The sequence below is a fragment of the Monopterus albus genome, unplaced genomic scaffold (assembly GCF_001952655.1).
Source record: "Monopterus albus unplaced genomic scaffold, M_albus_1.0 scaffold282.1, whole genome shotgun sequence".
In the NCBI taxonomy this organism is placed as follows: domain Eukaryota; kingdom Metazoa; phylum Chordata; class Actinopteri; order Synbranchiformes; family Synbranchidae; genus Monopterus; species Monopterus albus.
Window position 1 is genome coordinate 141,523 of NW_018128162.1, and position 12,827 is coordinate 154,349.

Consider the following 12,827-nt stretch of genomic DNA (forward strand, 5'->3'; position numbering starts at 1 on the left):
TTTTTTTAATTCTGTCTCTCAGAGTGGGAATGCACCTACAATGTGAATTTCAGACCCCTCCATGATTTCTAAGTGGGAGAACTTGCAAAATCGCAGGGTGTTCAAATACTTCTGTTCCTCACTGTACAGCTGCAGTAGTTGTAGAGATGTCCTGAACACCTGTATTTGATCCTGGTTTCAAGTCCTTAAGTAATTTGCTCCTGTTTTTATTGTAATTATTTCTTTTTTTCCTACACAATAAAATATATATTTGGCCTGCAGTTTACACATAAGTAAAGCAATGGTGTGATACCTGAACATTTTTGCATTAAGAGAATATTACCTGCATGATCACAGCTAATTAGTTTCCTATAATATTTTCTATTGTCTTTGGAGAGCGCAGTGATCCAGCAATGTTTGCACTGAGTTTACCTTTTTTCACAATGGATAAAATACTGGATTCTCATTAGCATTTTAGAAGTTTGGTTCACCTATGAAACCTCAGTAAAATGCGCCCTAAATGCAGCATCCCTAATTTATGTTTCTTTCTAAGATAGGGCCTTTTCTGTCTTTGATCCCTCATGTCTAATTGGAACTCCTCCTCCTCAGATAGCCAATTCTGAGGGCACACGGCCAGTGGGCCAGCTAGGGAAGGCCACCAGCTCTAGTGATATGTTGCTGAAACTGGCCCGGACCACACCTTACTACAAGAGGAACCGGCCACACATCTGCTCCTTCTGGGTGAAAGGAGAGTGTAAGAGAGGGGAGGAGTGTCCTTACAGGTGAGTGATACTTTATAAACGTGACAGTTGTGGTGTATGGCGGGGGTGGTGGGATTGTATCTTGACTTTATTTATTATCTGTTAATTACATTTGTTTTGAGTTTTTATACCCATAGGCAAAGTAAAGCTTGATTTATCGTTATGTGTTGAATCTACTCCGTAGGTACAATGTGGGTAATGCATAGTCTACACTGTAGCCTGACGTGTATCTCTCCAAAATATAACTACACACTGTGGAGGTGCAGACTGCAACAACTGTGATTGGTTGCATTGCATTTCCTTGTTCGTGCCTCTCATTGGCCGGGCAAGCACGGAAAATCCCCCCTCGTTCTGCCTCAGTCGGTTCAGTTGTCGTACAGACCATCTCCTCCAACGTCTTCTCTCTATGTGGTTGCAGTAATTTCAGTAAAAGTAACTGCTGTTAAACATCTGTTAGTTTGAACTCCAACATGATCTGCTCAGTTTCAATTGTGAACGTTAGTAAGTGGCAAAGAAATGCTGCACAGTGTCATAGAAGTGCCAACCACCAACTAACGTTTTGGCAGAGCTGAAATGCATATTTTACAGTGGTCCTGATCATCTTCCGTACAAAGTAGAAATCGGTGTGTTGACTGTAATTTCTTGATATGTGTTACAGATGTTATGCTGTCTGCATTTTTTTCATTATGGTTCTCCTTTTCACACAGGCATGAGAAGCCCACAGATCCTGACGACCCTCTAGCTGACCAGAACATCAAGGACCGTTACTACGGCATTAATGACCCAGTAGCTGACAAGCTGCTGAAGCGGGCCTCAACTATGCCCCGGCTGGACCCACCAGAGGACAAGTCCATCACCACTCTCTACATAGGGGGCCTGGGAGATACTGTCACAGATGGGGATCTTAAGTAAGGATTTCTGTTTCATAATAACTGGTGCACAACTTTCTATGGCCACTGAGAGCAGGTTTTTATTAGCTATAATAGAGTACAGTTTTATTGTTTTAAAACAGCTGTTGTTACAATGTCAACCCTTTATATCCTGTGTTTTGTTGGATGTTCATTTCTTTTCTTGCAGGAGTCACTTTTACCAGTTTGGTGAGATTCGCACCATTACCATAGTCCAGAGGCAGCAGTGTGCCTTCATCCAGTTTGCCACACGTCAGGCAGCTGAAATGGCTGCTGAGAAGTCCTTCAACAAACTTATCATTAATGGAAGGAGACTCACAGTCAAGTGGGGAAGGTAAGAAGCTGATTAAGAAGGTCAGAGTCAAGTATCAGGGTGTCATGCATTGAGTGTATGCATCACAAAGAAGGCTTCACGTACAGTCTGATAAGAATTTCTTAGCTTCCATACAGCTCCAAAGCAGAGCCACTAGGGAATAGAGGTGAAGTTTCATATTGGTGTTTGTTTATCAGCACCAGGTGTTTGTTCATGTGTTTCGGCCAGAGCAGTGCTACCACCACAGTTGTAGTAAACTGAATGCAGCAAAGACTGGTTTTGCAAATAATATTGCACACAGAGTGCAGAGAATTAGTGCAGGCCAGGGCACCTAAAATTTCTTCTTCTATGATTTTATGATTTATCTGCGTACTTATATGGCTTGTCACTTTAGGTCTCAAGCAGCAAGAGGGAAGGAGGGTATCAAAGATGGTGTCAGTGAGATGGGTACTAGACTTGATCCTGTACCTGGACTGCCTGGAGGTGAGTCTGCAAACACAGGGGGAGTTGGAAATTGTGTGTGTGTGTGTGTGTATGTATGTGTTTGTACATATAGGGAGTTAGTTGTGTGAGTGTGGTTTAATGTAGTATTTAATGTCTGAAATGCATCATTAATTGTTGTTTCTCTCTGTCCTCTTCTTGATCATATGCACTAGAAGTTTTTATTGCAATTGATAGTGGAAATGAATACTTGGTTTACTGCTAAAATGTATTTATTTGTCCTGTCTTTTTCTCTGTGTGCTTAGCACTTCCTCCACCACCAGCTTTAGACGAGGAAGCTCCTGCAAACTACTTCAACCTGGACCCTAGCACTTCTCCTGCTGTCATGAACATTACTCTTCCCCCACCTCCAGGCATCAACCCTCCTCCTCCAGGTAAAACAATAACTTTGACCTCCTCACTACAGCTTTTATCACATAAACAGTAAAATATAAAAGTGATTTAAAATAGTCCCATAAATTTTATACAGCAATTAATTTATCTTGATTTGTTTTTAGAGGTTTATTCAATATATTTTTGCAGAGCAGCTGAGAAGAATTTATTCATCATGTAACATGGTCCCAAAAAGTTGATGCCTAATGCTGTATTTTTTTCTTTTCTTCTGCCCAATCAGGTTTCGGCCCCCCAATGTTTCATCCCATGGGTCCCATGGCACCACCTATGCCCCCTCCAATGAGCATGAGACCCCCTGGTCAAATCCACTACCCTTCCCAGGATCCTCAGCGTATGGGTGCCCATGCTGCACATGGCTCGCGCCATGGTGATTAAGAGTGAAATCATACCGTGATTAGGAGTCATACTTTTCCCTATGTCAGACTCGGTCAGGGTGTTTTCACTGGGCCGAAGCCTGCAGGCTACTTCTAGGAGGAATAAACTATGTAGGAAAGGACTGGTTATGTCTTACAGAATAACATCTGATTTATTATGCCACCTGCAGTGCAGTGAAATGAACAAGCACACTCGTTTGTCTAGAGAAACAACAACCAAGATCTTTGTCACTGCTCACAGTTAAAAAGTACCAGAACAGCAGTTAAACAGGGGAACTTAACACAATGAAATACTTCAGACATCAGAGTATTGACCAGTGTGCTCACAGCCATATATATTTTTACAGGCTCCTCTGGTTGGAGCCATTGTATATACAAAAAAAGTAGGTTACACCTGTATTTGTCACATGGAGTTGAATTTTGAGGAGCTTTTTTTTAAACCTGTCCATGTTCAATTATATTCCCTTTTTTATTTGACAAAATCTTAAAATTCCACAGGATGATTACTTAGTTATTGTAACAGTTTCTTTGTTATTTTCATGTGTCATTAAAATGTCTGAGTTTGTCATTGATCATTTCAGAGTGCATATTAGTCATCATTATTTATATAACAGCTTATTGTCGTGTCTGGCTAGTGAAACAAGACAAAGCCACTGTGAGAACAGGGGAATCAGGTACTGTCACATTAATGGGATCAGATCCTGACAGTGGTAATTAACTGGTTCCAGCATTTGGAGTTTGCCTCAGCTGGTCAAACCATTCAGCAGTAGCTAACCATATTTACTGTATAGCCTATATTATGCAGAAGTATATTTCCCTCCCTTGTAGTGCCCAGAGATTATCATAGGGATCATCGCTGTAGGAGGAGAAGTGCAAGCACAGGTCAGTGTTACAGTCTTTAGTTTATCCCCCTCTTTTTCATAAGTCATTAGATTCAGGGCAGTAATCAATTCCCCATCCCTTGGGTGCTCTGTTGAAGTTGGGCCTTTGGCACATACGCTCCAGAGCAACGCTGGGCAGGTCCTGGGATTCCACTGCCTCATAGCCAATCACTGGTATCACCCTCTTGCTGGTCATAGTGCCCCCAAATGGCATGGGAGATCTGGGAAATGAGAGTTTTTAATAAAGTAGGCTGAACGCATTGTGTTTCATGTTCCTGGCAAAACGTGACCCTAGCAAATGAACCCTAGGTATCATAATGACTGACGCTCCTTCCCATAAAGGGGGAAAACTCTTAGATGATACATGATATTCGGTTTAGTCATAACTGATTTTAACTGGAGATCCTGTTAAGAGGAGAGAAATGCTGGCGATTCAGAAGGAAATGGGGTGAGTGGTGAACCCAACCTCTTCCACTTGTGTAGCTGCTCCCGCTGTTAGTTGAGTTTAGATTTAATTAAGGCTTCATAATAATCTTAAGGGTGTAAACAGATCCCTCTTTAGGGGGTACATTTCCAGACTGGCTGGCAGAAACCATTTGACTGACAGCCTTAACTGAATAATGGTCGAGTTTGTCTTTTACTGTATATATTCATTTCTCCATCTGCCCAAGTTTAACCTTTTTTCTGCCTCACTGAAGTGATGCAGTTCCTTGTGTGCCCTGAGAAAGGCGATTCCCTTTCATGTGCATTAAAAACCTGCAGCCCCCCCACACACACACACAGCCAAACATCTTTCAAGAGCCAGGGTTCAAAATAGCCATCATGCAGCCAAACTCCAAGGAGGTGCAAGCCAGAGACCGGATTCATTTTCAAACTGTGGAAACATGGGGTGGAGCTGGGGGAAGATGACGGTCATACATAACATGGTTAGCTCATCTGTGGGTCTATTTGAAGATAAGGGTGTCAGCAGCTGTGCTTCCAACTGAACAGGATGTAATCATTCATGATTGCTTGGGGTGTATTAGTGACTGGGCAAGAGGTGGAAAGGTCGATTTACCTGTTGAAGCACCTGTAGTTGGCAGGCTCTAGCCTATATGGGAGCTGTGGCAGCTGCATATGGAGGATATTCAGGAGCTCTTCATTTCCCAAAGCTTCCCTCCATGGGGAAGAGTAGGATTTGGGGATAACTGTTGTGTTGAACTTCTCAGGAGGCATTTCTTTCAGAGGGCCTGAATATCCTGACACAAACGAAAATGCAACCCAAGAAATAAAGTACTTTAATTTTGAATAATTTCACATTTTAAATTCAAAGTAAGCAAAATATGTTGCCCCTGTGCTGAGAAAATGGGTCATACTTGGGTTTTGAAACCAATTACAAACCCATCTGATAACTTCAAGAAAGGAAGCCCCAACAAAGTGCAAACTGATCTAATATACATGTAAATCTCTTTGATGACACTCCCGTCAACTTTGGAAACTACAGTAATTAGATCTCAGTGTGAATCCCTGATAATAAACAGAGCCGAGCTCGCTGTCAGTCAGACTGTAGGCAGCGCCTTGTGTCAAACCAAATACACAGCAGCACTTAGCAAAGATGTTCACAGGCAACTGCTCTCTACAAACTGCCAACTCTCCCGGTGCCGATAGTAATAAAAGAAAAATATTATCTCAGTACATTTCCATTATAGAAGCTGAATACTAACAGTTCAAAACGAGATAGTGTCCATGCGCTGCTCAAGCATTGTGGTGAGCTAGTCCTATGGCTTGAGCAGTCTGTGAAAATCCTTTCTTCATTGTGTGTTAGTCTTTACCTGGAGCCAGGACGTCAGGACTTCCCTTTTTTGCTACAGTCTTCTGCAGGTTCATGGCCAGGCTGTGCTTACCAGGGATGGAGAAAACTTGGTTCTCTTTTCCTCCCTGTGGCTCTCGGATGATTTGCTGGTGAGCTGTGGACTCGAGATGGGCCTGAATGCACAAAGTTAAGTTGTTGTTTTATTTAGCCCACAAATATTCTGACACACTTTATTAAAGGGACACTCCACCGATTTTACACATGAAGTTTGGTTTAATCATTGGAAGGAAAACTACTAAGCCTGTGCAAACAGTTCTATTGTTCAAAGTCTGAGCAAAAAGCCTGCATTAGAGACTATAAAAGAAGTGGGTATTTACAGGGTAAGAGGTCTAGTGAAAGACGGTGTGAAGTGATGGATACAGCAGTTTTGGATTTTGACAAAAGATTAAAAGTCAGGATTTCCTGACCTAAGCTGTTTCAGTGTTACCCATTAATTTTAAAAATGTGTCTCTTGTGGGCCTGCCAACTTTATGAAGTGCAAGTCTAAATTGCTTGAGCATCCTTCTTCCTAAAGGGATGTTGCTTATAATGAATAATCCTGTTTGATTAAAATGTATTTTTGTCAGTATGGTGCTCATTCATTTGAGTGGAAAAAAAACATCATGATGAAACAAAAGATGGTTAATGGCTGTTTTTGTAATCCAAAGAAACACGACTGCAGAGGCCAGAGAAGAGTCAGGCATCACTGGGTCGTCATTGTCCTGCACACCACGAAGCTGTTAGGAGGTTATATGCACACAGGGTCATCATTTCAGGTGTGTAGGGTAATTCAGTGGCTGTGAGCCATCTAGTCTTGTGCTGCCATGTACTGTCAGCAGAGGTGGAAAGTAACTAAGTGCATTTACTCAAGTACTCTGCTTAAGCACAATTTTGAGGTATCTGTACTTGAGTTTTTTTATTTTGTGCTTCATTTTGTGCTTTTGTATACTTCGTACTTTGGCTTCACTACATTTTAGAGGCAAATATTGTACTTTTTACTCCACTACATTTATTTTTATAACTTTAGTTACTAATTACTTTTCAAAACCAGATTAATACAAAAATTACAGTATAATCATAAGACTTTATTGATCTTCAGTGGAAAATTGACAAGCTACCCAGCATTATGAAAAATACTTCAGCATGTAAACTGTGTAAAGCTAGCTTCTCCTTTATCAGCTACGACATTAAATGTTAGGAGAATACATTGATGATCAATGTGTCATTCTGCATAATGAGTATTTTTACTTTTAGTACTTTGAGTACTTGTATGTTTTGATGCCAAAACTTTGAACATTTACTTAAGTAACATTTTGAATCCAGGACTTTTACTTGTAACAAAGTATTTTTACACTTTGGGATTAAGTAAGGGATCTGAGTACTTCTTCCACCACTGGCTACCAGTTGATTCCTTACATTGCTGGTGTCGTAGGCACTATTGGCATTGTTCTCCAGAATGAACCTTTCCAATCTCTTCTGTCTCGCCTGAAACATGCGAGAGCCTCGATTAGAGGGAAGGTTGAGCTCCTCCATCATCAGGTCCTTTGGAACGCTAATCTTCTTCCCCAGGTTCAGAAACCCTGGCACATCATGACAGACAAACGGAGGGGTGTTAGTAAGTGATTATACTTAATATCCCTATGCATTTCCTAAATGGCACTGTCAGAGTAAAGGCTTCTATTTGCCCCAGGGTAATGTGCTGTGTGGTGTCAGGTGACTGTGACCCTGTGTCATGACATGTAATAGTACAAAGGCAATGATAGCAGTAATTTTCAGATATTTGGAAAGAGGAGTACAGCACCTAATGAGGAGCTTTGGCAAATCTTCATGTCTTTTCTGATCTTCTTATTCCTGTTAACTGAGGGAAACTGATATGAAAAGGCCAAACTGTGCAGCATTACTAAGTTTGTATCTGCACAGTTTTTCCTCGGGGTCTCCTCTCGTGTTATATCATGTCACAGTAGAGGGTCTGAAATAGCCTTGAGATGATGTCAAGGGGTGTGTAATGTTTGTTGTGGTCCAGGGTTGCATGGGTAACTGGGCATATAAATAGGATATTTGGATGAAAGTCTAATGTAAGAGTGGATGACCCTCGTTCTTGTGCACGGTATGTACTGCCACCCTTGAGGAGCTGCCTTTGATTGGCCTGTGTAAAACGCAGTGGTAGGACTTATATTTGAGTTGAGGTAGACTTGGTTTCAAAGCCTAGCTGAGAGACAGTTCTGGAACAGTGCAGCTGGGATGGTCCCTGCTGGAATGTTTAGAAAATTTCAACAACACCCCAGCACTCCTGAGATTTGGGTGTGCCACACTCCCCAGGCAGTGGGCTAACAGACTTTGATGCTTGGCTCAGTTGTATGTGATCTCCCTGGCTGTGCTCACACACTATAGCGGTTTAAATATTGGTGCAAATACACACAATTTGTTGATGTAATATGGAAACCAATATGTAAACTATATGCGTATCAGTTTACCTCCAAGTATTATGTATGCCTTTGTCAGCTCTGTGTCACTGTATTATGACAAAACAAAACCAATGCATCCACAGTATACTTACCTCCTCTGGATTCCGCAGACAAGGGCTTAGCTTGCAGCATCCTTTGTTTAGTCACAGCATCCTGGGCAGACTGCATCATTATCATCTTCCTCTGATGGACACAGACATTTTCATAAATTGTAATTTGTGTTATGACATTGCTACCACTTTAATATATAATATATTCCTGCAGTTCTCCTTTAATACTCCTGAGTTAGTGATAAAAGCAGGAAATACAGATTCCAATACATTTTCTGTACATTGTAGCTATAACACACATCCTAAGGGATATTATAAGTTTGATTAAGGGCACCTCAGTTTTATTAAACGAGTCTGTCTAATAGAGTCCAGCCTTGTGTTTTTCCCTTAAAGGGACTAGGTAATGCATTTACTGATATTTTGGTAAATTGTTTGAAAGGAAAAAAAGCTTTTTACTTGTGAACCGTCTTATACATTGTAACTACAGTAATCAGTAGTGTCCCACCACAGCAAAATCACACATAAAGCTGCCTCTTCATTAAGTGACCTTTCATATTTAACTTTCAGTCAGACTGTAAGCAGTGTTTTGTGTCACTGCTGATTTTGACCTGTTAAAGGCCCTCCCACCCCACCCCCCCAGCCTCAGTGCTTACCTGTGCCTCCTGCCTGTTTGTATGTTGGGTGTCAGAGTTGGTCTGGATGTGGCTGATCCTAAGCTGGGATGCTTCTACTGCGACACTCTGACACTCAACAGAGAAGTAATAGTCTGTATAAAACTCAGCCCATGAAGCCTCGGGTGGTTACCTCACAGGGTTTATTTTAGCAGACGGGTAAGAGAGTGAGGATGGATGGAGGGAGTATTTTGGGGGGAGGGGGTATGAAAGGGCAATTAAGGAGAAAGGGCAAGTATAAAGATTTACATCCTGACCTCAAGCTTTGATAATAAATCTGATCCCTCTCTGTATCTGTGTGTGTGTGTGTGTGCATCATAACAGCTGCTGTCCAGACAGTGACAGTTATATGAGAGGCCAAACACCCAGGACCTCCATAACATAAACACAGACACATATACACAGTCTCTATTTTCTCTCTGTCTTATTACAATGCCTGTAAAGCCTTTTGTAATTACTGTGCTATATATTTGTCGCCGACAAACCCATCCACCGTGTGTTTCCCACAGAGACAGTTTTACAGGAGCAGCTGTAAAATGGATGAGGTGGCTGCAATCAGGTTGAGGTTGTAATTCCATTTTCCAGTTTAGGGTGTAAGGTTAAACTCTGCGACAGGTTGCTCTTGTATTTTTGCTGCAAACCACTGATGTCCTTTACTTTCTCAGTACTGAGGTAACGGCGTTCTGCGTGCCTCTCAGGTGTTCAACACTGTAAAGGATAATATATACCAATATAATGTTTTTTTCACCGTTGTGTTTTAATTTATTTGCTGCTTTACCAACTGTTGAGAAACTCTAGTTGTGATTTATACATAAAGCCCTTTTTGTATCACTAAGTGATGCCCTTTAACGTTATATTTGGCTGCTAATTTTGAACTCAAGTTGGTCTGTAGTGAGCAGCTTTTGTCCCCACAAATTGATTCACTGAGCTCTGCAGGGGTCTGGAGGGAAGAATCATTTTCTTTATCCCTGTTGAGATTGGATATCGATTTCACACCTGCCCTGATACACAATACCACTATCCCCTAGTGGGAGCCCTCCCGGCCTTTGAAAGAAAATGTGGAGTCACAGAAAATCATCTGCAGACATGTATTACTTTATTTAAGAGTGTTTGTTTAGTAGAAAAAGCACTTTCGTTTTATGTAGTAGCCCTCTTTTAACAAAGACAATTTCAGCTTTTGTTTGGCTCTGTAATACACAAAGCCTTGGGGATTACATAAAATCAATCTCTCATTTCTAGTTAACAATTCATTACCAGTGGAGTGTAAGTTAATAACTCCTTTTCCTTGAAGAAGTAATGAAAACAACACAACATCTCATGACCGGGGCCATCTGTGTTTGAGAGGTGCCCTCCACAGTGTGTTCATGTCGCATGGAGAGAGGTTCAAAACTTGACAGGTAGTGTTGAGAGCAGGACAAAGCAAAAGCAGCAATATTCAGTATTTGGCTTTTTATAGCTTCACGCTGAAAGCCTAGTGCATTAAAATCCAGCTGCTAGCAGTGAAAAAGTCATCATTGAACGGTTCTCATTCTCTTGCAGGTGCCTTTGGGAGGGTTGTTGGAAGTCAGTCAGTTGCGGAGCTGACTTGACAGTGCTCAGTTTGAGCTTCAGTCCAGAGAGACATGATGTACGAGCCGCTCTGTGAGAGTCTTCGTGACTTCATCGAGGAGTCATGCGGGGATGATGTGTGAAAGCTGGCCACAAAGAGAGCATGTATGTGCTCCTGAAATTGATAATATGGCATAATACTACTATATGTGCAGTAGGGTTGACTGGTCCACCTTAAAGACTAGTCTACCAGACTGGGCTCAGGAGCTCCAGGTGCAGCTTGTTACACTCCTCATTATATAACCTGAGCAGCCTCAGCTGGTAACGATGCTACTTTCCACTTCCTGAGCTGCTGTAAGACTTTTCAGGTACTTCTTTTGGTTTCATACATTTGATTGTTTTGGTTTTATAGTATTGATGCTTTGTTTTAGGCACAAACGACTAGCTGGTCAGCCAGTTCCTGATGGTCAGCCTATGACTTCAGTTGTCAGTGCTTGGATGATCACGTATGTTGATATATTCACAGATTTGTACAGTATACTTGGTGTGATGTTCATAGTTTAAGAAATTTGTGCAGAAGTGGCAACAGTTCTTGTTTTGTATATACATTATTTGGCACCCTCTGAGGTATTTATTTATTTTATTTTTTTTAAACATGGTTTCCTAATCTGTCTGGCTTTCTCATTCCCATTTCTGATGTCCTCTGCTCTTCAGTGCTAGCTGCTGTTTTGCTTGGCACCTGGGTTTACCCAATACCTACCATTTAGTCACAGATGTATGGGATTGTAATAGTTGTGCATCCAAGTCAACCTATTTGCAGTGTTGTCTCTCCACTTTTGTCCAACACTTTGTAGTCCTGATATCAAAAGTTACAGTACTCATGACTGCCTGTGTATAGTGACAGTGTAATTCCCTGCATTAGAAAGGCAGCCAGTGGAGTGACAGGTACACCCTACAGTGAGCTGATGAATTTGTAGGTGTCTGCTATGACAAGACTGAGGTGAGAAAAATCTAACACAAATGTTAGAACTGTCTTTTGGTATGTAAAAACATTAACACAGTGAAATTGATGTTTTATCCTCAGTTGCAAATTTAGCAAGCTTTCATCCAGAGCCACAGAAGACACTGTACCAATGCTTACCGGCTGACAAGTTTTCCCCATGAAAACATGGCCAAATACAGATTTTTATTAAAACACTGCAGCTGAAAAGTAAAACATTAAAACGCAGCAAGAGCTAAACTGAATTACAAGGACAGAAATAAGTCTGGGCATTGAATCAAATCAGGGGCCCATTCGAACAACACTTACCATGCATGAAATGAGCTGCTAATTAGCTTGTAATCAGACAGTGCAGCTCTTGTGAGCCTAATGGGAACCCATTTTCAACTGAGTGTTTTCCACTAAGTACATTAGCAAAACATCTTCCCCCTCTACCAAAATTTGTTTTGCAAGCAAATGACCTTATACCTGTATTGATAAAACTGCAGTAATGTTAAATGGCACATACGGTTTACATTATTATTGTAGGAAACAAAATCTAAACATCTTTATTCCCTTTTTTTAACATTCTGTTCTTTCTAGTATATAACATTTTCTCTGAAAATGTTTTCATTTTTCTATGTGTGTACCGGCCTGTACATCAATGACCTGACCATGCATGATCCCAGCAGAGACCTGGTGCTGACGCGGACACAGCAGTCAGAGGAGCTAAAGAGCTCTCATGCAGGTTGCCTGAGTCAGACTACAGCTGCATTTTATGTGTGATCAGATCGCTTGTCGGTCTGCATTATGCAAAGATGCTCTGAAGTCTTTCTCTCACTGTAGCTGCCCCAGATCACCTGTCGCTGAAAGGAACAGATGCAAGCTGACTCTTTTATTCACTATTGTGAGTGTAAGAGCAAAAGAAACCCAGTAAGCAGAAAGATGTTGGACTATGAAATAAAGAAGACTGGCCCAGGCTAGTGGCCAAAAGGCTTTGCAAAAGAGAGCCTACCATAAACCCGATTCAAGATTTTTTTTTTATTTGCCATTTATGCATAAACGGACAGTCTAGCATCGCACTCAATAATTCACATGGTGGAGATGTGTATGTTTTTATACTTGGTGAGGGTTATTGCACATATTTTCTCACATTTTCGTATTTGCCATCGT

General features: G+C 41.3%; 2 protein-coding genes and 1 long non-coding RNA gene across 3 annotated transcripts in view; 2 read left to right on the forward strand and 1 right to left on the reverse strand.

Annotated features, from left to right (window-relative positions):
- The window catches only part of rbm22 (RNA binding motif protein 22), a 7,277-nt gene extending 3,548 nt beyond the window's left edge, over positions 1-3,729 (forward strand). Inside the window, exons 6-11 of the mRNA XM_020622526.1 lie at positions 589-761; positions 1,448-1,648; positions 1,818-1,982; positions 2,356-2,444; positions 2,708-2,836; positions 3,076-3,729. Coding sequence (XP_020478182.1) covers positions 589-761; positions 1,448-1,648; positions 1,818-1,982; positions 2,356-2,444; positions 2,708-2,836; positions 3,076-3,230 — 912 coding nt within the window. The 3' untranslated portion in view covers positions 3,231-3,729. The remainder of the gene's footprint in view (positions 1-588; positions 762-1,447; positions 1,649-1,817; positions 1,983-2,355; positions 2,445-2,707; positions 2,837-3,075) is intronic.
- Positions 3,730-3,832: 103 nt separating this feature from the next.
- Positions 3,833-8,583, reverse strand: LOC109973172 (myozenin-2). The gene is made up of 5 exons (XM_020622568.1): positions 8,499-8,583; positions 7,358-7,521; positions 5,922-6,075; positions 5,168-5,348; positions 3,833-4,331 (listed from the first exon to the last, which is right to left on the reverse strand). The coding sequence occupies exons 1-5, from the start codon at positions 8,581-8,583 to the stop codon at positions 4,148-4,150; spliced, it is 768 nt and encodes a 255-aa protein (XP_020478224.1). The 3' UTR covers positions 3,833-4,147.
- A 2,424-nt stretch (positions 8,584-11,007) lies between these two features.
- The window catches only part of LOC109973143 (uncharacterized), a 3,266-nt gene continuing 1,446 nt past the window's right edge, over positions 11,008-12,827 (forward strand). Inside the window, exons 1-3 of the long non-coding RNA XR_002276782.1 lie at positions 11,008-11,029; positions 11,107-11,181; positions 11,598-11,675. This is a non-coding gene — a long non-coding RNA (uncharacterized LOC109973143). The remainder of the gene's footprint in view (positions 11,030-11,106; positions 11,182-11,597; positions 11,676-12,827) is intronic.